Source organism: Coffea arabica, chromosome 8e (assembly GCF_036785885.1).
Source record: "Coffea arabica cultivar ET-39 chromosome 8e, Coffea Arabica ET-39 HiFi, whole genome shotgun sequence".
Lineage (NCBI taxonomy): Eukaryota > Viridiplantae > Streptophyta > Magnoliopsida > Gentianales > Rubiaceae > Coffea > Coffea arabica.
In genome coordinates, this window is record NC_092324.1 from 5,126,458 (window position 1) to 5,153,309 (window position 26,852).

Sequence of the window (26,852 nt, forward strand, 5' to 3'; positions counted from 1 at the left end):
AGTGATTGCGCAGTTCATGCGATCGAGCCATTGGATACAATGGTCAGCCATCTAAACCCCTTGTCGGTGGCATTTTGCATCAGTTATTGGTTTGATAGGATGAAGAATCTTCTTTGCTTAGGTTTTGCCCAGATAGTCATCTATAAAATTATGGTCCATGTCCCTCAATCCCTAGTCTGAGCTAAATGTTAAAAAAGACATAAGGATACAAGTTTTTGATTGGTTGTTTGTTTGTTTTTGGGGCTTGCAAGGTTTTCTGATTTTCAACCACTAATAGATTTCAATAGTTTATCCTGCTCTTCTAGAAAGTCCAATTTATCACTCTTTAATTCAACTCTGGCCCCTTTTCATTCGATCTTTTCTTGAGGAAATTTAGGTCAATACCATTTTTGCCTTAGGCATTTTAAGATTATTTTAATCAAATCCCTAATGTTGAGCCAGTTTCCTTACTCTTTCCAAAGCAGATACAAAATTATCATGTTAACTAGTGATCTCTGTCCAGATGTCCTCCAAAATAAATGACATCCTTAAGTGCTCGTATCATGGTATCAAAAGGTATGTTTTCCAAAAAAAAAAAATCGAGGTTCTTAAGCTATGACTTATTAATAGACCATTCTGTACATACTTTTCCTGTTTTGTTTTATGCTTCTAATTAAAGATTAGTGAGATGATGTAACACTGGGAATCTTCGATCTTATATCCATTTTGTAGTTATAAAAATGTACTTACAGATTCACATGTTTTCTACTAAATAATGAAGGCACCAACACTATTTAGATCGTCCTTTGATGTATGTGTTAAGAATCAGAGAGATTTAGTTCTCTGGTCTCTCTGTCATCCTCTGATACGACTTTCTTCACACTGATGCAATCTTAATTCCCAACATATATTCAATGCTGCAGATAAATGATGCAATGCATTATGAAAATCAATTTTGCAAGGATTCAAGGATAATACATCATGTGTTTGGGTTAACTATGGATACGATATTCTCCTTCTTTCCCTAATAGAAGGAGTCAAGGACCAGGAGAAGGTTGAAAGAGAGGAGATGTTGGAAACTTTTCAAAACTTATATGATGTACATACATGTAATTAATGTATATTCATTCATATTTTTGGTACATTTATAGTATTGTGAATGTTTCTAAAATGTACATTCATTTACGAATATGTTCATGTATGTGAATGAAAGGATAAATTCATGTTTTGATCTTAAAATCATGAGATACATGAATTAAAGTGCATGAATTTGTACACAATACTTTGAATCTATTCATACAAGTTTTAATGAGTTTTTTTATTTCTCAAACAATCTTCCTATATAAAGAGGTTAAGTAGAGAATGGTTTGTTGCAGAAAATCACTTGCTTACTACTGTGTACTCTCTCAAAAGCACTCCTTAGTTCACAAAGGGTTTGTCTTGCTTTGTGCAAGAATTTAAGACAAACAAACTTCATCTTATTCTAAAGGATATTTGTCCAAAATTATTGCACGTTATACCGGACAAATAAAGCTTAAAGGAAAGTGATATCTACCACGATTTGAAACCAATTCTTGTCACAATATTTGCCAGTTCTTTGCAATTTTTCAACAATCTTTAGGCTTTACTTTATACTCTACAATGGCTGGTACCCTAAAAGAGTTGGCATCCATTATTGTCAAGCTCGAGAGGTATGATGGAGAAAATTTCATTCGTTGGCAAAAACGTGTTCGTTTCCTTCTCACTGCACTCCAAATGGTCTATGTTCTAACCACACCAAAATCATTGATCATCAATCCCGAGAAAGAAACTCTTGAAGACATCCAAAAACGTCAAAAATGAAAAAATGATGATAAAATATGTTGTGGTCACATCCTCAATACTATGAGTGACGGCCTGTTTGATATCTACCATTCAATTACTACCGTCAAAGAATTTTGGGATCGTTTGAAGTCCAAGTACATGCAAAAAGATGCTACAAGTAAGAAGTTTCTTGTCTCATCTTTTAATAAATATAAATTGGTAGATTGTAGATCAGTTATGGAGCAATTTAGTGAGATTGAAAGGCTTCTTAATCACTTCACACAACACAATCTACACATGGATAAAGCTCTTATTGTTTGCTCTATAATATATAAGTTATCACTTTCTTGGAAAGATTTCAAGAGAGACCTCAAACATAAGAAAGAGGATATCTCTCTTGAGATTCTTGCTAAATCTTTTCGAGTAGAAGAGGAAATTCGCATGCAAGAAAAGAAGGATACTCAAATCCTTGAAGAGAACAAAAATTCGACTTTAAAAGTGCATGTGATTGAAGAGAGACAAACTGAAAAGTCTCAAGGAAGCAAGAAGGGCCAACAACCCAAGAATCAATCCAAGAAAAGGAAGAAGGGACAATACTTCTATTGCAAAAAAGAGGGACATTACAAGTCTGAGTGCAAGATTCTTCAAAACAAGAAAAAGAAACAAGAGTTTTTCCAAAACACAAGCAAAAATCTTGTGGCAATGATATCTGAAATCAATATGATTGAAGATGATTTTGCTTGGTGGGTTGATTCTAGAACTACGCGACACGTGTGCAATAATAGAACGTTCTTCAAGTCCATGAAACCGGTGGATGAAAGCACCGTTGTTTACATGAAAAATTCTACTACAATTTCGGTTCAAGGCATTAGAGAAGTATAATTAAAATTTACTTTCGACAATGTTGTAACGTTGACAAATGTGTTTTATGTACCGGAAGTTAGGAAGAACTTGGTGTCAGCTAGTCTGTTAAATAAATTTGGCTTTAGACTTGTGTTTGAGACTGACAAATTTATTTTGTCTAAAGGTGGTATATTTGTAGGTAAGGGTTATTTTTGCAATGGTATATTTAAGTTGAATGTACTTGCTATCAGAATTAATAAGATTGATATTGTTTCTGTGTATTTGGTTGAGTTTTCTTTTGAATTGTGGCATAATAGGATTGGCCATATTAATTACAAAAGAATGCATGAAATGATGAGATTTGATTTGCTGCCATATTGTGATAAAATTGAAGAAAAATGCAAAACATGCATGCTAACGAAAATCACAAGAAATTCATTTCCTAAAGTTGAAAGATCATCTAAAATCTTGAATCTTATTCGTAGTGATGTATGTGATTTGCATGATGCTCCTACTTTGGGTGGTAAAAATTACTTTGTGATTTTTAGATACTGATGATTATAGTAGATACTGTCATTTTTTCTTGTTACACTCATAAGGTGAAGCATTGCAAAAATTCAAGACATACAAATCAGAAGTTGAATTTCATTGTGAATCCTTTATCAAATGTCTAAGGGCAGATAGAGGTGGAGAGTATTATGATATTATCTATTTTGAGTCTGTTGGGATAAAACATGAGGTGACTGCACCTTATACACCACAGCAAAATGTTGTAGTCGAAAGAAAAAATCATGTATTGACAGAAATGGTTAATGCACTTTTGTCAAAGTCTGGACTAAGTCAAGAATTTTGGTGTGAAACCTTATTAACGGCTTGTCATATTCTAAATAGAATTCCTAATAAAAGGGGTTCTATAACCCCTTATGAATTTTGGAATAAAAGGAAGTCCAACCTAAACTATTTGAAAGTTTGGGGTTGTAGACCTGTTGTAAAACTCCCAAAACCTAAAAAAAAAGAAACTGGAAGAAATAGGTGTGGAGCGTATATTCTTAAGATATGCACAAAATAACAAAGCATATAGGTTCATGGTAATTGAATCTAATGATTCAATTTCGGTTAATACCATAATTGAATTTAGGGATGTTATTTTTGAAGAGAATAGGTTCATCTCTATAAAAGATATCATTCCAAAATCAAGTGAATTGACAAAAGATGGTGAAAATGAAACCATTGAATTGAGAAGGAGCAAAAGAGCAAGAAAGTCAAAGGACTTCGGTTCGGACATTTATATGTATCTAGTTGAAAGAATTAGAAATACAATGAGCAACCAAATTTCATATTGCTTCAATATTGAGGCTGATCCTAAGACCTATGAAGAAACAATGAACTCACAAAATGCTCCCTTTTGGTAGGAAGCTATTAATGATAAGATAGACTCAATCATGGGTAATAAAACCTGAAAATTAGTAGACTTACCACCTGATTCAAAATCAATTGGTTGTAAGTGGATCTTTAAGAAGAAAATAAAAATCGATGGAACTATTGATAAGTTCAAGGCTAGGTTGGTTGCCAAAGGGTTTACACAAAAGTATGGTGTGGACTATTTTGACACATATTCTCCAGTAGCTAGAATTGCTACAATTAGAGTATTACTTGCTATCGCTTCTATCCAAAATCTATTCATTTACCAAATCGATGTTAAAACAGCATTGTTGAATGGTGATTTGGATGAAAAAGTATTTATGGAGTAACCCGAAGGGTTTGTGATACCTGGTCAAGAGTATAAGGTGTGTAAACTTGTAAAGTCTTTATATGGACTAAAGCAAGTACCGAAGCAATGGCATCAGAAATTTGACCAAGTTATTCTTGCTAGTGGATTCAAAATAAATGAATTTGATAAATGCATTTATAACAAGTTTAATGATGGCAAATGTGTTATAATTTGTTTATATGTTGATGACATGTTAATTTTTGTAACTGACTTGGAACAAGTTGAAGTCACAAAAACTTTGCTTTCAAGCAAATTTGACATGGAAGACATGGGTGAAGCAGACGTCATTCTTGGTATAAGAATCTTTAAACATGGTAATAATATAATGTTGTCTCAATCACATTATATTGAAAAGATTCTTAACAAGTCAATCAAAGTAGTTGTATTCCAGCCTCAATATCATTGGATTGCAAAATAAACTTTGTGAAAAATGAAGGAGATCCAAAATCTCAAATGGAATATGCCAAGGTTATAAGGTGTTTAATGTATGCAATGACTTGTACTAGACCTGATATTGCATATGCAGTTAGTATATGGAACAGATATACAAGCAACTCTAGTAGGTTACATTGGAAAGGTGTAACCAGAATTTTAAAATATTTAAAAGCTATTAAAGACTATGGTATATGTTATACCGGTTATCCTTCAGTTTTAGAAGGATTTTCAGATGCTAGTTGGATCACCAATAAAGATGATCACTCGTCGATAAGTGGTTGGATCTTTATGCTTGATAGAGATGCAATTTCTTGGGGTTCTAAGAAATAGACTTGTGTCACCAATTCAACAATGGCAGCAGAGTTTGTAGCACTTGCTTCGGTTTGTAAAGAAGCTGAATGGCTACGTAATTTACTTTATGATATACCATTATGGCCAACACCTTTGACACCTATCTCAATCCATTGTGATAGTGCAGCTACACTTGCTAAAGCATATAGTCAAGTGTATAATGGTAAGTCAGGACATATCGGTTTAAGACATACTTATGTCAAAGATTTGATCACAGATGGAGTCATATCAATTGACTTTGTGAGATCCAATGAAAATTTGAGTGATCCTTTGACAAAAGGATTGTCAAGGAATTTGGTGTCAAGAACATCAAGGGGGATGGGTTTAAAGTCCAAAATTCTTGATCACTAATGGTGGAATCTCAATTCAACGCTAGATACAACGTCTAGTATTGAATTCAATGAGTGAAAGTACACCATTCTAGTGGTTGGTGCACTATGTGAAGTTTAGGCATCCCAATGTTGAATAGTACATGTTATTCTCGCCAGTGCAAATGTAAGGGTGAGTCATTAGACTCTTAGCGAATCTTAAAAGTGCTATTTATGGCGGGGGCACTAAGATGTCGCCCATATGAATGTTAGTTTTCGGCAAACCACAAAATTAAGGACTTTACTTTGTAATATTTATGAAAGGATAGTGATACAAGACCGTAAAATGTATCGTTGAAGAACTTATGGTTGTGCATTGTTCAGTGTGTGATGTGTTTATGAGATTGGTCCAATGTCCAAATGGTTCAAAGCTTGTCTACCATCTTGAAGGATTGATTTCAAAGAACCTTCACTAAGATAGTGGTTCAATCGAAAGACACCATTATTTATACATATGAGTGTCAGATTATTCGGTGACCTTTTAGAAATCCATTTTCTAAATTTTGAAAATAGCGGGGGATTGTTGGAAACTTTTCAAAATTTATATGATGTGCATACATGTAATTAATTTATATTCATTCATGTTTCTGGTACATGTATAGTATTATGAATGTTTCTAAAATGTACATTCATTTATAAATGTGTTCATGTATATGGGAATTCTTGAATGAAAGGATAGATTCATGTTTTGATCTTAAGATCATGAGATGCATGAATTAAAGTGCATGAATTTGTATACAATACTTTGAATCTATTCATATAAGTATTTAATGAGTTCTTTTGTTTCTAAAAACAATCTTCTTATAAAAAGGTCAATTAGAGAGTGGTTTGCTGCGGGAAATCACTTGCCTACTATTGTGTACTCTCTCAAAAGCACTCCTTTGTTCACAAAGGGTTTGTCTTGCTTTGTGCAAGAGTTTAAGACAAACAAATTTCATCTTATCCTAAAGGATATTTGTCTAAGATTATTGCACGTTATACCGGACAACTAAAGTCTAAAGAAAAGTGATATCTATCATGATTTGAAGCCAATTCTTGTCACAATATTTGCCAGTTCTTTGCAATTTTCCCAACAGGAGAGATAATTCAGCGAATGGCATTTTCTCAACCTTCAAATTTTGGTTCCCATGTCTGCTTGTATAGCATCTTCGCATCTTCTTTCTCCCACATTAGTGAGATTGGTGCTTTAGATCATTACATGGTACGTATGAAAACTCTTTCATGTAGCAAAAAATTGGATAAATTTGTTCCCTAATATGTTATAAGGCTCAATGAAGTGGTCTTCTCGTAATGTTATCCCTTCCTCTTCAGAGGTCTTTTGAAGTGTTTGCTCTGAGTACCTCCTCCTTGTCATGATCTTAACTGTTTATTCTATTGCAGTGGTATCCACGAGACACACTTTCTGCTCCTAGTTCAAGTGCAATATACTCTTGTGATGGCCTGTTGGCCTACATGGGATTTTTGGATGGTGCAATTGGAATCTTTGATGCTGATAGCTTGAGGGTCCGTTGTCGAATAGCACCGTCGGCTTACGTGCCTCCATCAATTGTCAGGTATTGAAATGATGATACTCATCTGACTTTTCATTAAAGAAGCTGGTCATGCTTCATAGTTCTTTAAGTTTCTGCCATAGTCTGAGACAGTCAAACAGTTTCAGCATGTACCATGGTAAAAAATCTTTTTTTGCTAGCACAGGTGTTTTTCTGTGTGGATCCTGACTCTGTTTTTGCTAGTGATTTACATATGTATCTGACTGGAAGACTGAAACGAGTCAATCATGTAGTGTCCAGCTGTGTGCTTTTGAAGATATCCTATTGCATCTAGTATACAGTTTGGAATTTCCTCAACATTTTGCTCGTCTTTAGAACTAATCTAAAATACAAAGGTAGATTGGTAATTGAAAAGGTTCAAAATTTCTGCAGCAATTTTCTGTAACTCTCATTTTGTTCATTTTGAGTGGCAGTGCAGAAATTTTGTAACAATATATGTTTTTGCGTTGACGTTTAGTTCATAAAATTGCTAATCTCATCTTCAAGTGGTGCATTTCTATGGATCTGACGTGAGTTTTCAAATGTGGTAGCAGCAGCAGTGCTTTTCCTATGGTGATTGCAGCACATCCATTCGATACCAGCCAATAGAGCTGGCAAAAAAATCCAAAACCCAACAACTCGCCCATTAATTTTAAAGGATGGGTTGGGTTAATTGGGTTATGGATTTTATTGAGTTGGGTAAGAACAACCCAACTTATTCATTGGGCAAGTTGGATTTTTTATTTGGGTACCCAATACCCAACTTGTTTAAAAGTAATTCAAAATAATAAATACAAGATTCAATACACATATGCCTAACTATTTACATTTGGACATGTGTTAATAATTCATTGATTAATTGTATTCAAAATTCTTATATATATATTTTCAATCAAATTTTTTAATTTTTATTTAAAAGAAAAAAGAATTTTGAAATAAAAACTCATGCTTATTTTACTTTTAAACAGTAGTTAAACTTGCTCAACTTCTATAATAATTTATTATGCCTTTTAAGAGTATATTGTTTTCCTCCCCTTTTTTCTTTTTTTTTTTGTGGTTGTTCTCAAGTTGCTACTGGCTTTTGTTTGTTAATATTTCTTGTATGTAAAATAGAGTTTTAAATTTATTCTAATTGCATTATTTTTTAATATTTCGTGATTGCTTTTGTTTGTTAATATTTCGCGTATGTATAATATTGTACAAATTTCTTTTTTAACCTTTTAGCATTATACAATTTCGGATTCTTCAAATTTACAAACAAAAGCTTACTTTGTATCAGCTTAATTTTTTGCTAATTCAAAATAATGCGATCCCGATGTGGAAAAAATGTTAGAATAGTTCATGAATTCTCCTCTCATTTATTTCTTAGAAAGTTTGGGATTTTCCTTAATAATTTTTTGGGGACCAATACCAGTACTTTTTACAAGCATATAATATTTTCTGCTTTATATTAGAGTTGTGGTAATTTTAAAAGATTAATATGATCATAGCATCAAGTATGATCCTAGATGATTCTAATTAATTAGGTGATGAATTATCAAACTGTATCAAATCAATAAAAAATACCTTCTAATATATATCATATGTATATAGATCATGATATTAACTTCGAATCAATATAGTTGACTTGCAGATTTTATTTTGTTTTGATTAATTATGGCAACTTAGGCATGGCTAGTCCAACGATTTCATTTCGTTTGAAGCAAATACCTCCAATCTTCAACTTCATGAGAAGCTTACAATCAGCAAAACAATTAATTTTCTCTCTTAATTAGCGAGTCCAAGAACCAAAATGCAGTAATGTCTCCAGTCATTTAATGGAAGAAAGCAATTTGCATATTATTCCCAAAATGTAGTTCTGATGTATGGACCTTTCACAACAGTTTGCAAAATTTCTAGAGTCATGAATCATAAAATTTTTGAGAATATAAGGATTAAAGTACAAACTTATTTTCTATAATTTCAATATTATTATACAACAAATTATATGTCTCTTACTTACATTTTGAAGTATAATATAATCTAGCATTCAATAATTTAAATACATAGAATATTACAATTTACAATAAAAGAGATATGAATAGTAAAAGTGTTAATAAGTTGTGACAAAAATAAGTTTCAATCAAATAGTAGTATTAAAAAGTATAAAGCAAACAATTTTTTTAGCTAATCTATTTAAATGTATAATTTACTATCTAAAATTCACAATACAAGCAATATAAAATATTATTTTACTTATGATGTGTTTCCAAGGAACTTAAGAAGTGAGTGTGTGTTTGTGTGTGTGAAAATACATTTATGTAAGTGAAAATGTGTTTATATGTGTGAAAAAAATCTTTTTTGTGTATTAAAATATATGTGAAAAAGTTTATGTATTAAAATATATTAATTAATATGTTGGGCATATTTGGGGCATGGGTTTGAGATAACCCAATGACCCAACCCAAAATCAACCCAATCTAAAGTTGGGGGGTTGGATTTAACTCATTTAAGTGAAAACCCAATATTAACCCGCCCAACCCGTCCAATTGTCAGGTATACCAGCCAATTTGCTCTTGGTATGAGTAATGGTGCTGTTCATGCAATCGAGCCATCGTATACATAGCCAAAATGGGGTAGTTTGAGCTCTCAGGATAACGGAACTCTATTGACTAATTCCTCAAGTTCTGCACTGGATAGTCAGTCATCTAAAGATACTTGTTTGCTTGCCTTTCACCCAGACCGTTAAAACTGTAAAGTTAAGTTCCTTGTCCCTCCTAGTGAGCCAAATGTTGAAAGGCAAAGAAACATTTTTTTTTATTAGTTGTTTACTTTTGAGACCAGCAAGGTTTCTTGATTTTTGACCAATGATTCATTTGTAAAATTTCAACAGTTAATCCTGCTATGTTGCAAAGTCCAATCACTCTGTCCCTAATGCAACTCTGGTCTCCTAAATTGGATCTTTCCTTGAAGAAACTTAGGTCCCTACCAGAAAGATCCAAAGAGACTGTTGACATAGTTGCCATTTCTGCCTTGGGCATTTTAAGACTTTGTCAAAGACACTATTGTTATTTTATGCCATGGTCCCAATTGTTTGCATCCATAAGAATGCAATACTAACGTGCACTTTGATTGCGGTTTGTAGTTTCATTAAGAAGAGGAAGGTGCGACTGCTGAAAATTGCAATGATTTGAATTTCCAAACTTCCCACTTTCACATCGAGAATTTTGCAATCATATCTATTAAGAATTCTAATTTTGCAGCTTCACTGCATAGGTCCAGATCTATTTTGAAAAATTTCATGTCGGTCTAGATCAATTACTTGACATGCCTAGTAATTGGTTAACGCTTTTAAATTCATCAAACCTATCATGTATATTCGGATATTAGTAATTATTACCTTATCTTACATTTATGTACTTTTCTTATTTAATCTTACCTACACTTTTTTGTATTTATTTATTTTCCATAATTAATCTTACATTTTCAAATGTGGATGGTCTAAAGTAATAATATTATGAAAAAAAAACTAGAACTGCAATCAAATCTCAGTATCTTTTTCATTTAATCCAACCTCTAGCAAATCATATCAACTGGGTATGGTATAAATTGGGTACTAGTGTTAGTCTTCTCCACACTTACAGGATAGTACACAAATAGTTTATTACGTAATACATGAATATGCAGACCCACTCATATATAATTGTATTACTCAATTTTCAATTTTCAAGTCCGGGATGTGCTTAATTTTGTGCCATTCCTCTCCTCCCCTTTTACACTGTCGTCCCAGTCGGTAGCAGCGAAATATAGTCAAATGTTGGAGTGTCGTCATCTTTTGAATGCTGGATGGAAGTGTTTCAAGCGGACAATATTTTAGTGTCAGGTCTTGAAGAGAAGTGAGGTGGTCTCCAAACCAGTCTGGCAATGAAGTTAGATTGGAAAAACTCTGCAGCTCCAGTTTTTGTAGTGCAGGCAAATGTTTGACTTCCTCTGGCAGAGCTGTCGCGTGTGACCCATTGATGCATAGACGAGTCAGGGATTTGAGGGCTTTAGTCCCCATTGAGAGACTCACCAAATTATAGCATCGGACCAAATGGAGTTCCCGCAAAGAAGCAAGGCCTCGCAATCCTTCTTCTGGCAGAGAATCCAGCTCGGGAGAGTGCTTGATGGTCAATTCCTTCAAAGCCGTGAGATTGGAGATTGAAGCCCATGCCATGTTCGGGCAACGGTCGACGCATAACTCCTTTAGGGACAGCAGACGTGGCAGTGGCAATGTCAACATTGGGCAATCCTTAAAGGACAAGGATTGAAGTTGAGAGAATACCCCTGGAGTACCTTGGACTTCTCTTCCTAACATTCCTTTTAGGTTGGGCATGTTCTCTAACTCCAGCTGTTTCAACGATGGGGACATTGCAGCAGCAGCGGCAGTACTCTCTTGGACCCCAACTATGTACTCCGCTGCACTCTCGTGCACAACAACTTCTGTTACAGTTGAAATCCAAGATGGAAATGATGAACCGTTGAAGCCTAGGACACGTAGCAGTTGAAGGTTGGGCCGGGGTTTGAGGGCTTCGAGCACTTCCTCATCATTGTACCGTTGAATCATTCTTTCGGAATCCCAATACAAATTCAACCCGTGGAGACTCTGTTTTTTAATTAAGCAAGCTTCTTCTGCATCCTTTTTGTCTTCAATCCTCTCAAGGTGCATAATTGTTAACCCTCCTCTAAGCATATTTAAGTCTCGCAACTCACTCAGTCGGAAGCCTTTTTTGCCACTTGGGACGACCATACCCAACGTCCGTAGGCAAGTCAGCTTCCCAATTCCACTTGGCATGTGAGTCAAACTCCAACACCCATGTAGACAAAGATGTCGAAGATTTCTGAGGAATCTCATGCCCTTGGGTAGACTCCAAAGAATGAGACAATCATTTAGGTTTAAAATTTGCAAATTCCACAAGTCGCAAATTGAATTGGGTAGTTCAACAATTAAAGATCTTGAAAGATCTAGATGCCTTAAATGTTTCAGTTTGCTTATTGCATGTAAAAGCTGCTTATTGTATGACATCACCTTGAGAGCCCTCAGGGAGCCACATTTTGACAAGAAAGAAAAGCATTGGTCAATGCCTGTGATTGTAATAGGAAAAGCCACTGTTAGCTGATCATCTGGCATACCTAATATCATGGTTCTATTTGACTCTGTTCCACCGTGTTTAGCCTCCATTACTGATCGAGCCAAATCATGGACAAGGTCATGCATCTTAAAAGTGAGGGCATTGCCAAATTCATCTTCCTTTACTGCTTGGAATAGTGATCTATAATATAGTTCAGTCAGCACAGCAACACCAACATCTTCCACTTCCATTGTTTCATTAGATGAAAGCAATCCATTTGCCATCCACAAATATATTACCTCTTCTATTTCAAATTCATAGCCCTTGGGAAATGCTGCACAATATGCAAAGCAACCTCTCAACTCTACCGGAAGATTAAGGTAGCTCAATCTCAACGCGGGCAAGATATGTGTTGTATCTTGAGGTAAGTTCCAAATTTCACTGCATTTCACGGAGTTCCATTCATTTTCTTGCCTTTTAAATCGTAGAAAGCCTCCAAGAGCCTTTGCAGCCAGAGGAACACCACCACATTTTTTCACAATCTCTTTTCCGATAACTACAAGGTTAGGATATTCTTCAGCCTCTTGACGGCCAAATGCCCGTTGCCTAAACAGTGACCAACACTGATTCTCTGACAAACTCGACAGATAATATGTTTGTAATGTGCCCATTATTGTGGCAACCTTCTCCATGCGAGTTGTCATGATGATTGAACTACCTCTTGATCCGCATTCGAGAACAGATTTCAGTTTCTCCCATTCCTCTAGATTCTCATTCCAGACATCATCCAGTACAACCAAGTATCTTTTCCCTCTCAACAACCCTTGAAGTTTTCTTTGCAGAGGATCCAATTCTAATTCTTCAACAGGAGTCCCTCGTATTGAATTAATTAAGGCTTTTATAATCCTCTTCACATTGAAATCCTCTGAGACCCAAACCCAGAGTTTTGGCTCAAAATGCTTGGCTATGCGCTCATCATTAAACACCAATTGGGCAAGTGTTGTCTTTCCAAGGCCTCCAACACCCACTATAGGGAGCACTGATACATTTTGATTATCTCTGACTTGATTCACCAATATTTTCACAATCTCGTCTTTCGCCTCGTCCCTTCCAAGGACTAGATCAGGTTCCTTTAGCAAGGAACCAGTCTCACGTGTTCCAGTAGAATCAACCTGAAAGTGGTTGCTCCCACGCTTCTGATCAATCAAACCAAGCTTTATCCGCTCATCAGCTATTGCATTAAATTTTTCAAGGATCTCCTTCATCCTTGTCCCAATCCTGTGACGAAACACTAAGTTTCCTGCTATAGGGTAACACATCAAACTAAAACAACCAGAATTTTTGTACTTGACTCTTGAGGCTTCAGCTGCGTAATCATCCAATACATCATCGATTTCATAGGCAACACCATTGAGCTTCTGAAACCAGAGTTGTATTGCCTTGTCTGTGAATTGCTTCTGCTCAGCATCTTCAAGGACTGCCTTGATGGTGGAGAGCAAGCGTGCAAGCTTTTCCATGTCAGTTGCAACACCACAAAGCAATCCACTCTCCTTCTGGATCATGGAATTCAAAGTATCGACGAGAATTCCCACAAATGCTTCCATCACGTGTGACCTGAAACTCACAGTTCAAGAAAGTTAAATCAATGTTAATAAAGTTATTTGAGGTTTATAACTTGATAGACCCAATAGAAAATGAAAAATTGGAACATAATTATAAGCAAAAGTTTCTGTTACTAGGAAACGAAGAAAACATATCTTCTACATTAACATGAAAACATTGTTCGGATTCATTTTAGGCAGCCAGTCAATGACCACAAAGAATACTTATCGATTAATCAAAGAAATATTTTCAGAATAATTGGTGGACATGCATGGTTACAAACTCGAGGAACATGTTAACAAAATACATACATAAGGTGGAAGATCATGCATGGAGCTTAGTCTTTGAATCATGAGCCATGGAAGATAATTTAAAAAAACCGATTTAAATGAAGTATTGTCCCTATTCCAAAACCAAACTATCAAGAATGTTATGAAAAAAAATTGGGACAATCCTGGTGAATGAATTCTAGGAAGAGTTCAAAGCATACGATATAGAGCCCTAGGAAAATGGAATCTTTGGATGTTTCAACCCTAAAGCCTAAAGTGAGATAGGAGCACACACAAAGGCGATGACCTTTATTCATTTGCAGGGTTTTATAAGCCCGAGGTTTTCACAAGGAAAAATGGACATTACTATTTGTAGGAAATGCTTTCAAACACCATTTTTATCTCGAGTAAAATTTTTTGGGTAAATGACTTCCAATTGTCCCTCAACTTTTACCAATGATTTTATCTAGTCTTTCAACTTGTATAAGTGTTTATTGAGTTCCTCAACTTATAAATTAAGTTATGAATAGTCCATCCAAGCTAAATCTCATTATGGTAATATTTACTTTCCCACTGAGGTTCAATTTAATGTCTATTTTCCTACTCTAATTTTAAATATAAAACATATCTGTCCTTTTTAATAGTTTCAGTTAAGTATCTAATAGTTGACTTATTTGAATAATTTAATATGTGTTGAAAATTCTGAATTTGGTTTTAATTCGTCCCAAAAACTGAATCTAATCAAGACAATTTTCATTCTATTAGACTAAGATTCATTTTAATGTATGTTTGGCTCCTCCCAAGTAAACTTATAAAGTAGTCAAATTTGCCATTTTAATGGTTTCCATAAATATTGAGTTGTTGACTAGTTTCGTTACTAGCGGCGTGGGGTGGGTTCTTAGAATCTTAACCACTACCAGATTTAGAATTCAAATTTTGTATCTAGCAGCTGGGGGTGGAAAGGGGTTTTTTTTTTTTTTTCGGTGAAAGGGGTGGAAAGGGTGTGGAGAGGGATGGAAGAGTTAACCAAAAGAAAAGAAAAAACTATTTTAACTAAAAAAACTGATAACAATCTCCTTTAACAAATTTTGTCTGAGCATATTAATTCCAATCTACTGTTATGCACATTATCATTCTAATTTGGGGCTAAATGATATATTTAGATTCTAATGACATGATTAGCCAAGATAGGGTACTTAAAAAAGAAGCACACAAAGAAGAAGAAGAAAAAAAAATCAAAACAAGATATTGGGATTTTTATTTATGTGTATCTTTTTTGTAATCTTTTCATTGTTAAACGTTATGTTCTTTTCTACAATAACAACTATACAAAAACATTAAATAGTTAAATAAATCTCTATTATTTATTTTGCATATAATCTTTTCTTATTCTTGTTGGATTAATGTTTCTTTTTAGATTATTTTAGGTTTATTAGAATTTAAGCAGAAAAATAATGATGATGACATTGTAACAGGACTAAATAAGTTAGCAAAATTTGTAACATAAGGCGATGCTAACTTCTCATGTGTTGAAGAGTAATTTTTCAATTTTTTTAGTATATGTAAATCGTTAGAAATATTGTGAGTGTGTTTGGAAAACAAAATTATTTCAAATAATATTTTGCTTGTATCACAAACACAATTTTCAATTAATTTTTTAATTTTTAAACTACTTTTATATTTCACATGCATCACTTCTCAAAAAGTGCTATAGCAATTTTTTTCCATATATTATTTCAAATAATCTCCTATTTAAACACACTCAAATTATTTTTTTGTTAGTCAAATTATTTGGTTATTAAATACTTAAACTATTAAGTATTATACAATAAAGTAAAGGATTAATTTTACATACATTGACAATGCATGAACTATCATCGTTAGATTAATGACACATATGCAAAAGTTGAATTTTAAATTCAAATTTTGCATAGTTGTTATTTATCCAACACTGAAATAGTTGATTTTAGACAATGATAAGCAAAATAAAAATCAAACCTTAAGAGCAAAATGAATATTACCAAAATTGGATTTGATTTGGAGCGACCAATTAAAACCAAATTTATAAGTTGAAGGACTTGATAGATGCAACAAAATTATGGCTGAAAGTTGAGAGATTATTGAAGCCTGATACCTAGTTTTTTAGAGAAGTTGTAATATTTTGGCAACAAAGGGAACATCATGCAGCAAACAAATTAAATGTTTTCTTTTTTTTTGAGAAATTTAAAAATCAATACACACCTAAATTAGGGATATAGAACTTTCTTTTTACACTTAATAACTTAAAAAATATTTTCATTGGACATGCCACCCAAAATATTACTTTATGCGTAACTAGAAGCTATAAACTCATAGAACTAAGCCAGAGACGAATTCAATATCTGTCAAGATCAAAGAGCAAAGCGGAAACTATACGCATAACTATACACGAAAAAGTGGAAGCAAAATTCCAGCCCAAAAATTTATTTGACGACAAAGGAATTATTAGCAGAAGATATTTGGAGAACAAAATAGTGGAAGCTATATTTCAACCAAAATTTTATTTGATATAAAAGTTAAAAGAGCATGAGAACTTACTCCAAAAAGTTTAAATACTCGGGCAACAGCTCTGATAAATGTGTTGAAACTCCCCGTATGTTGGAAAGCTATGTACTCAAAATTTTGAATTTAAGCAAAAGAGAATATTAGGACGAAGATGATAATTTCCGCAAAAGAAAGAAGCAAATTAACAAGTAGAAGAGATGAAGATTTCGACAAAGATAATAATTTCAACCAAAGAAAGAAGCAAATTAATAATAGCAAAAACTTTTGCAGTTATGGTGGAATATACAGGAGAAAGTAACAGTAGTAGGTAAGGAATCACTAATTTTATTGATTTTTATTCACTACCTTTATTGATTTGTGTAGTATATTGTTATAAATATTATTATTCTATTGTGGGGCTAATCAATTTATTTGGATTCAAATGACAGGTGTAGCAAAAAAAGGTACCTTAAAAAGAAGCGAACAAATTAAGAAGAAGATGAAGAAAGATATAGGAATTTTTGTTTACTTTAATCTTTTTACAATATTTTGTTTTCACATTTTATCATCTTTTCTATAGTATTGACTTAAAAAAATGTTAAATTGCTAAAAGAAAATTCTTTTAGTTTATTTCTGTACTAGTTTTCATTATTCTTGTTAGATTAATGTTACTTTTAGATTTATTAGTTTAGGTTTATCAGGCTTTAATAGAATAATAATGATGATGGCATACTAATAACAAAAAACAAAGGTAGCAAAATTTATAAGCATAAGGTAATGCTAAGCTTGTGATGTACTAAAGAGTAATTTTTTTACCTTATGTAAATTTTTACAAGAATAGTGTTATTTTTTTGTTACTCAACCTGGTCAACCATAAAATACTTAACCAAAAAACTATTCAATATGGTTATACTTTATTTTCAAGCTTTGAGAAGGAAAATATACCTGAAATCAAACGAACGTTACCACGCTTCGATTTGGCTTGGAGGGAATCATATGAACGATTTGGAAACAAATTTATAAGTTAGGGGACCTAATAGACAATTTTAAAAGCTAAGAGATCAAATAGAAAAATCACTGGTAAAAGTTGAGGAACAAATTGAAGCCATTCCCTAGTTTTTAAGAGACATCTCCAAAAATTAGTGTACAAACCATCTTTTTGGTGACAAAGGCGACATCATGTAGCAAACAACTTAAATGGATTTTCTCTTCTCTGAAATTTCAAAATCAGTGCAGACCTAAATTAAGAATATGGAACTTTCTTTTTGCACTCAACAACTTTTTTTTAAAAAAAAAATTGTTAATGGAAGTATTACTCGAAGTACGTCTTATGCCTCACTGCAGGCTACTGAACCATCAGACAAAGCCAGAGATGAATTTAACACCCGTCAAGATCAAAGCGCAAAGTGCAAAATATATGCATAATAAAACAAGAAAAGCTGGAATTAGCTGAAGAAATGTTCCCAAAAAAAAAAAAACAGTAGAAGCTATACTGCAACCAAACAATTATTTGATCAACTAGTTAAAAGCACTTGAGCACTTACTTGAGAAGGAATGAATACTCCTGCGAGGCGGCAACAGATGCGACAAATATGTAGAAATTCCTTGTATATTGTAAAGCTAAGTTCTGAAAACTTTGAATTTAAGCAGAAGAAAATATTTAGATGAATTGAACCAAAGAAAGAAGCTAACTTATATTGGCGAAACCTTTTGCAATGCTGGCGGTCCAGTATACAGGAGAAAGTACTAGTAATAGGTAAGGAATCACTACTTATATTGATAAGAAAGCAAAGCTAAGTTCTTGCATTTACTTTCCAGGTTGTGTAGTGCACAAGTATTGAACATTACGTAAAATCACGCTAACTCTTAGACGTCTCACAAGTTTTTTTTTTTTGAAGGAAGAAATCTCAAAAGTTACAAGCAAAGGATTTGTGACATTCTCCTACAATCTTAACTTGGAATCATTAGGTCCAAATTTTGGCCCACACAACCCTGGATTCTTTTCTTTCTTTTTCAGCCTAAGTGTGAGTAAAAATTGATTCAGTTGATAACGTTAAGACGTTTCGTATAAAAAAAATATTCAAAACCCCCTCTAACAATTATTCTATGGTAGGTAATTCTTTTCAATCTCGTGAAATATCTAACCATCTTAGTTTCAGAATGATATAACTTCTCCTTCTCCATAGCTTTCGACCATTATAGGAAACATGTTTTGCTTAAGAGATTCTCCTATTCTTTCCTACAAAACAAAATAAATTCTTCTTCAGAGAATTTTTTTCCCTTTCCAGAGAAGTTGGATTCACGAGGGAGTTCTAAGACATTAATTAGTTGGATTTTGTCCTCCTAAATTTATTTAATCATCATGCCTTGATTTCATGTTTCTAGTCCTTCGGTCATATTTGGCGGTTAGGTCCTTTATGGAAGTAAAAGGATATAATAAATGTGTACATTCATAAATATTTATAAAAGAAATGAAAAATCCCTTACCACAAGCAATCACCCGCAAAGCCTTTAACCGGCTAATGATGCTCATGCACAACTGACACATATGCATTAGAATTGCGAGTTGAGGTTTCAAGGTGTAGGATTAATATTGGTCTTTGTATATCTTCATCCAGTTGTTGCAGCAAAATTTATTTTGGCGAAGTGGATTTAGATTTAGAAAAAGTAATTAATTCTGCGACACTAGCTCATCATTATTCTTTCATTATTTTGCTTTCCTCTATTCATTGAATAAATCTATTAGCCCTTATATTTAGTTTATAAATAGAGGAGGTAAAATGAGCGGGATGGGCGGGATTTACTTGGGTTTGAAATGGAACCGAGTCATATGGGTTTGAGTCCAACCTTACCCATATGTGTTTTGACACTAATTTGAGTGAGATCACTTTGGGATGGGTTTAGATTGATCCTGCCCAATACCCAAATCTATTTTTTACATTTTTTTCCCTTTAATTCATTTTTTTATTTTTTATATAATTTTAATATTTTTGATTTATTAAATTTCTTTTAGTTTTATTAAATAAACATGCAAGTGCTTTATACTCAGGATTCGCACCAAAAATTGGATTAACAAATAAAGAAAAAGATAGATATACAGCCATATTCTAACATATATCAAGAAGGCCAAGGTATTTAGGGTGTTGAATATTTATCTCATCATTGTCCAAGCATGACAGGTCTAAATTGATTGAAATGCTTGAAATTCTTGTGGATAATGACTAGAAAGACTACTAGATTATATTCGCTGGTATGACTATAAAAATTATTAAAGATAATTTTTGAATCTAAGACTCCGTTTGGATTGACTATTTTTTCAAAAATTAAGTTTTTCAAATACAATGTTACAGTAATATACAATAACTCAAAAAACATCCTATCCATATTAGTATATCAAATATTTCAAAAAAAAATTATAGTAAAAATTTTTCATATACACTGGTACAATAAAATATTTCAAAAACACCCTCCAAAAACAGTGATAGGTTGCATTTTTGTCATTAATTCTATGATTATTTTCCTTTTTTACTATACCAAATATTGTATTAATTGATAGATTCTACTTATATTTGGTATGTGGTACTAATTGTAGGAAGGTGGAGCAAAAAGAGATGAAAGATGTGATTTTTCAAGAGTTTCTCAATTCAAAATGGAATCTACGTGGATTATTGACGGAAGATTAGGAGGAACTCTATTTGGTTTCAAAAAGCTAAAAATTAGAAAAATGATAGGATGGCCGGCCTGTGTGATTAATACTCGAAGGAGTCAACAGCGTGAGTGACTCTTTGGTGGGGCCTGGCGGATGGAAAAGGAAAATCAATTCCTTCAATTTCGTGGCTATCAAAAGGAAAAAGGGGAAAGTATTAGACGGCTAGTCGGTCTACTTGGCTTGGATGTATTTTCGTTTGGCTTTGAGATGCTTTAAAAGCAATCAGGAGAAGAAAAAACGACGGCTTGTCTCTTGTATTTTTCCTTTTTAGCCGATTTTGGGAGAAAGAAACAATAGAAAAGCTAGGAACAATTTTGTGAGCTTGAGATTGCTTTTTCGCATGGTTGTTCTCCATTAATGGAGGACTAACCTCCTACTGCTAGTCAAGGGAACAACTGAAGATTTGGTTCAACAATTTCTGTGAGATCTAATTTATTTTAATTGCTTCCTCCATTTATTGGTATTCATATGTTTCCTACTTTTAACCGTTATAGTTCGTGTGGATGATTGATTAGTGCGCAATAATTAATTATTCATATAGGCTATTTTGCTAATTAGGAGTAATTGAATCCGTAATTGTTCGTTACCCTTATCTCAGTAGCAACTGGCGTAATTGGGTTTATATCAGCGGAACATACGATCTAACTTAAACAAACCCTCGTAGCGTGTTTGTTAGTTAGGATTAGGCCTTTCTAATTATTAATGCAATCTAGAAATTAAATCCTACGGTCGTACCTAGGGTTGTTTTTGGATTAGAGAAATAGTTAACGGTCGTACCTTAACTATCAAGAAATTAAGAAAAGATTGGTTGTTTATCGCGTGCATGACAACTATAACTGGTCTATTAATAAATGTTAGAATTATATTTGAATCAATGATCAGTTGCATGAACCATTTCTGAAGTGTATCATTGGCTAGAGTTTCTCTAAGTATTTCTTTTAATTAATTATTTTCTGCATTTAATTTATTTAGTTGTCATTTAATCTCAAAACCCCCCATTAATCTTGACTTGAAAAGAAATAAATTTCTCGTCAGTCCCTGAGGAGACGACCCTACTTACCACTGTCAACTAGTTAGTGAATTTAGTTAAATAATTAATTCAAGTATATCGGATTCAGCAAACTCTTCGGGAACATGGTGAATCAAGTAACCCATTGCACATCTAGAGTCCCTGCTCCAATACTGGAATTGATTATTGACTGTTTCAGGTGGTAGTTAGGTTTTATTTATTATTATTGCACAGGTTCGGCACCTGTCAATTTTTGGCGCCGTTGCCGGGGACTGGTGCCAGATTAATTTGTTTCTTTTTGAGTTCATCTTGTTTTCATATTTTTTTTTATTTTTTTTATTTTATTTTTTTTATAGTTTATGGCTGCTAACATTCCATATTTTGATGATAGACTGGACTTTATTCCTGAATCGGGTTATGAGACTCATGATTTTCCTAATGATCAATGGGCTGTTGCAAATGGTGGAACTTATTTTGCCTCAAGTTATTCAACCGACACATGTCCCGCATTTCAAGATCATCTAAGTGCTCCAATTGATACTTTTGGAGATTTTTCACTTCGATTTCAAACGTGGTATGATCCTTACCCAAACAGGTATGATCAAGGATGGTGGAATAATTCCAATTTTAATTATGCGACTGGACCAATGGGTTTTCAACAGCAAGAGTCTCAACAACCATCATCCATGTCAGGTATGTCTCTTCAGGAATTGATTGAATTATTTGCTACTAATACATATCGATTTCATCAGGAGACACAAGCGAGCCTTAAAAACCTGGCGAATCAAGTGCATCAATTGACATTCAGGATAGAGCGATTAGCTTCTCACCTTGAAGAATTGCCCTCACAACCCAATATCAACCTTGAAGAAGATGAGAGTGCAATTATCTGGCCAAATGACATGGAACTGCAACAGTTTCAAGGAAACGGATCTAAAGATGCAGTTGAAAAGGAAAGTGAAGTGCAAGAAATGAGACCCCAATATCAATCCATCCAAGTGAATGAATCCAGTGTACAATCTCCAAATGCGGTGATATCTTCTCCATTCCTTGATCAATATTCTCCTGACTCTTATTTTTCAATTCCTGTTAGTGAGATTGAGTTTATTATACCAAACGATTTTGAGTTTCATGACAGGAATAAGTTAAGAGTCACGATGGCGAAATATCTCGAACCAATAAGTGCTCGTGATGGAGAAGTGAGTAAAGATTTAAGGTCATCACTTGTTTGTTTGGCGTCATCTACTAATCCATGGAAGACCATACCTCATGTGTTCAAAGATTACTCTATTTACGAGGGATATCAGGACTACACAGAAGATGAAGCACTGAAACGAGCTACACGATTTTATCCTCCATGAATAAACATGGCAATGTCTAGCCAAAGACATTAAAGAAAGGCGCTGCTTGGGAGGCAACCCAAGACTCTTTATTTTAGTTTTCTTATGCTTTTTGAAATTTTTGTTAAGTGTTAGTTGCATTTAATGATTTGTTGCTTTTGTGGTAGGAAGCTGGCAGTTAGACGTGCCCACGCTACGTGGTCGCGCCTAAGGAAGGAAGTTTTAAATTGGCAGACAGAAGACTACCCAGAAGTTAGACGTGCCCACGTCAGATGGTCACGTTTAAGGAAAGCAATTTTCGTTTGCAGTCAGAAGACTCTCTAGTAGTTAGGCGTGCCCACGTCAAGTGGTCACGCCTAAGCAACTTAATTTCTGAAAAATGATCAGAAGACTCTCTAGTAGTTAGGCATGCCCACGCCAAGTGGTCACGCTTAAGGAGCTTAATTTCCGTGGCCACAAGACTGCAACCAAAGGACCTCAAATTCCATCGCCACCGTTGCGTTGCTCATCGTGGGTCGTCGATTCCTGATTATCGCTACTCATTGTGCGTAATTCTTCCTCATCCATCGTGAGCCACCCGACATCCTTAGCTGCCGGTCATAGCCTTCATTTTCATCAATTTTGCCATCAAGCTCTACATTTCTTTTGTCTCTCGCCTACAGCTGTGCCACAACCCCCCCTTTAATGATCAGGGAAGTTTCGTTGTCCCTTTTTGCTTTGAATTTTATTCTTTGTTGCTTACATTGGGGACAATGTAAGATTTAGGTGTGGGGGGAGTAGTATATCGGTGATTTATTGAAAAAAGTGCAAGTGTAGGCATTTTTGTTGAAATTTTTTTTGTTTGACTTTGTTGAATTTTACCCAATTTTTGCCTACCTTTGTGCATATTTGTGATTATTCCTGATAAACGATGGTTAAATGTTTCAAATTTTTCTACTGCCAAGATTTTATACTCTAAGGTGTTAGGTATGACATGGTTAAGTTTACGGGTATCTCTTTGGTGAATATTTGAGACTTTGTGACTTTTACACTTTTTGGTTAACTTTTCTAAGTACTGTAAATATTTGTCTAGCATTTTTTTTATGCAAATTGGTTCAACTATTAATCTTAGTTCTCCATATTTAAGAAATGAAGTGGGCTTGTCTGATCTTTAATTTTATTTTTATGTTTATTTGAATCATGTTTGGCTATACTCCGCTAGATATCGTTATCTAGTAACCAGAGGTCTTCACCATAAGTGTCGACTTTCGCGTCAAAAAGCGACGATAACTATGAATATGTGGTTTTTAAGCGATGATGGTTGAGTAACCGGGCTCCTTCATGTGGCCAATGTCGGAGTTCGCGTCAAAACGCTTGAATGGCTAAAAACTAAGCATTCCCCTGAAAAAAAAATCAAGTGTGGGGATATGTTAGAAGAAAGTGCTAATAGTGAAAAATATGAATGAATTATTAGCCCGCTGATCCATGAATTTTAATGTTGAGATTTTGCTTAATAGTCGAACCATTTGCTTATAGATGCTGGTTGAATATTTTATATTCTTAGATTAGTTAGTCATAAATTGAAAGAGTCCTTAATCTTCAAAGCCAACTGGAGAGATATTTCTTGAAAATTGCCACTAATACTTGACATATGTTTTAATTATATCTTGGCAATAGAAGATTTGAATAATATCATTGTTTGAATTTGATTACTTGATTTATATTCTCATGCTTGAGGACAAGCATGGTTTAGGTGTGGGGGAAATTGATAGGTTGCATTTTTGTCATTAATTTTATGATTATTTTCCTCTTTTACTATACCAAATATTGTATTAATTGATAGATTCTACTTATATTTGGTATGTGGTACTAATTGTAGGAATGTGGAGCAAAAAGAGATGAAAGATGTGATTTTTCAAGAGTTTCTCAATTCAAAATGGAATCTACGTGGATTATTGACGGAAGATTAGGAGGAACTCTATTTGGTTTCAAAAAGCTAAAAATTAGGAAAATGATAGGATGGTCGGCCTGTGTGATTAATACTCGAAGGAGTCAGCAGCGTGAGTGACTCTTTGGTGGGGCCTGGCGGATGGAAAAGGAAAATCAATTCCTTCAATTTCGTGGCTATCAAAAGAAAAAAGGGGAAAGTATTAGACGGCTAGTAGGTCTACTTGGATTGGATGTATTTTCGTTTGGCTTTGAGATGCTTTAAAAGCAATCAGGAGAAGAAAAAACGACGGCTTGTCTTTTGTATTTTTCCTTTTTAGCCGATTTTGGGAGAAAGAAACAATAGAAAAGCTAGGAACAATTTTGTGAGCTTGAGATTGCTTTTTCGCATGGTTGTTCTCCATTAATGGAGGACTAACCTCCTACTGCTAGTCAAGGGGACAACTGAAGATTTGGTTCAACAATTTCTGTGAGATCTAATTTATTTTAATTGCTTCCTCCATTTATTGGTATTCATATATTTCCTGCTTTTAACCGTTATAGTTCGTGTGGATGATTGATTAGTGCGCAATAATTAATTATTCATATAGGCTATTTTGCTAATTAGGGGTAATTGAATCAGTAATTGTTTGATACCCTTATCTCAGTAGCAACTGGCGTAATTGGGTTTATGTCAGGGGAACATACGATCTAACTTAAACAAACCCTCGTAGCGTGTTTGTTAGTTAGGATTAGGCCTTTCTAATTATTAATGCAATCTAGAAATTAAATCCTACGGTCGTACCTAGGGTTGTTTTTGGATTAGAGAAATAGTTAACGGTCGTACCTTAACTATCGAGAAATTAAGGAAAGGTTGGTTGTTTATCGCGTGCATGACAACTATAACTGATCTATTAATAAATGTTGGAATTATATTTAAATCAATGATCAGTTGCATGAACCATTTCTGAAGTGTATCCTTGGTTAGAGTTTCTCTAAGGATTTCTTTTAATTAATTATTTTCTGCATTTAATTTATTTAGTTGTCATTTAATCCCAAAACCCCCCATTAATCTTGACTTGAAAAGAAATAAATTTCTCGCCAATCCTTGAGGAGACGACTCTACTTACCACTATCTACTAGTTAGTGAATTTAGTTAAATAATTAATTCAAGTATATCGGATTCAGCAAACTCTTCGGGAACAGGGTGAATCAAGTAACCCATTGCACACTTAGAGTCCCTGCTCCAGTACTGGAATTGATTATTGACTGTTTCAGGTGGTAGTTAGGTTTTATTTATTATTATTGCACAGGTTCGGCACCTATCAAACAGCTAGTCCAAACGGAACCCTTACTATTTGAGCCCAATGGGTACCCAAGTATTTTCCAAAATTTTCCATCAATTAATAGGTACAATTGGGATTTATTTCATTTTAAACCCAATATCAAATTCTAGTACTCATCCCGCCCAAAGTGCCCATGGGCATGGGTAACCCATTGAGACTTGGGACAAATTGTCACCTCTATTTATAAATTTCTCAATCTTCAGTCTTTGTTTAAGGAAACTATGCCGCTAATGTCACAAAATGGTTAACTCAAATTACAAAGTAACCGTTGGATCCATCATTTAAAAAAAAAAATTTGTTAATGGATGGGTCACTCGAAATACATGCCTTATGGCTAACAAGCTTTAGGGGTACAAAATTTCTACAAAGTAAACGTAGAAAAAGCTCGATATCATCAAATACAGAAATGAAATGTTTAAAAGCTTATGATAAAAAAATAAATAAAAAAGGTTCTCATATTAGACAGCCATCGGTTACCTGGCATATTAATCCCAAAAAAAAAAATGGTTGCAAAACCCAGAAAAAATCTGGTAAAAGATAGACTAAAATTAATCAAAATCTGAAGAGATAGGAAAATTCTATGTATGGTCCTTTCAGACAATTATTCCTACAATTTTAGTTATTAAGAAATGACAGTGGTTCAAATTTTAAAATGATTGAAAATATTACAATCTAAGAGTCTAAAACAATTACTGTTTCACCATCCAATGGTGAATTTAATTTGAGAATATGACCAGAAGGACTCTTAAAATCTGCCGAAAAGATAACCAAATAACATTACCTTTATCAAGTTTAAATAATTAAATATTTTACCCTTCTCATTTCTTTCATGAAATATAGCATTCAAAATAATTATGTACAAAGAAACACGGGTAATGTACAAAGCACTTTTTGCAGTGGAGACGGCCCATTTTAAGTTGGGAATTTCGCCAATTCGATCCCTAAACATTTTCACTTAAACCAATTTCGTCCTTAATGAA

General features: G+C 33.9%; 2 protein-coding genes across 2 annotated transcripts; one reads left to right on the forward strand and one right to left on the reverse strand.

Moving 5' to 3' along the window:
• The first annotated feature begins 1,863 nt into the window (after nt 1-1,863).
• On the forward strand, nt 1,864-2,664 carry LOC140012624 (uncharacterized). Its single transcript, XM_072060897.1, has one exon. It carries the CDS (start codon nt 1,864-1,866, stop codon nt 2,662-2,664), a length of 801 nt encoding a protein of 266 aa, XP_071916998.1.
• Nucleotides 2,665-10,594: 7,930 nt separating this feature from the next.
• On the reverse strand, nt 10,595-18,216 carry LOC113704428 (putative disease resistance protein RGA4). Its single transcript, XM_072061512.1, has 3 exons — nt 17,509-18,216; nt 16,618-16,685; nt 10,595-13,783 (listed from the first exon to the last, which is right to left on the reverse strand). The coding sequence occupies exon 3, from the start codon at nt 13,771-13,773 to the stop codon at nt 10,771-10,773; it is 3,003 nt and encodes a 1,000-aa protein (XP_071917613.1). The 5' UTR covers nt 13,774-13,783; nt 16,618-16,685; nt 17,509-18,216; the 3' UTR covers nt 10,595-10,770.
• Between the last annotated feature and the right edge of the window lie 8,636 nt (nt 18,217-26,852).

Bases quoted from the DNA above. Each gene is read 5' to 3' on its own strand.
- LOC140012624 (XM_072060897.1), top strand. From the start codon at position 1,864: ATGAGTGACGGCCTGTTTGATATCTACCATTCAATTACTACCGTCAAA.
- LOC113704428 (XM_072061512.1), bottom strand. From the start codon at position 13,773: ATGGAAGCATTTGTGGGAATTCTCGTCGATACTTTGAATTCCATGATC.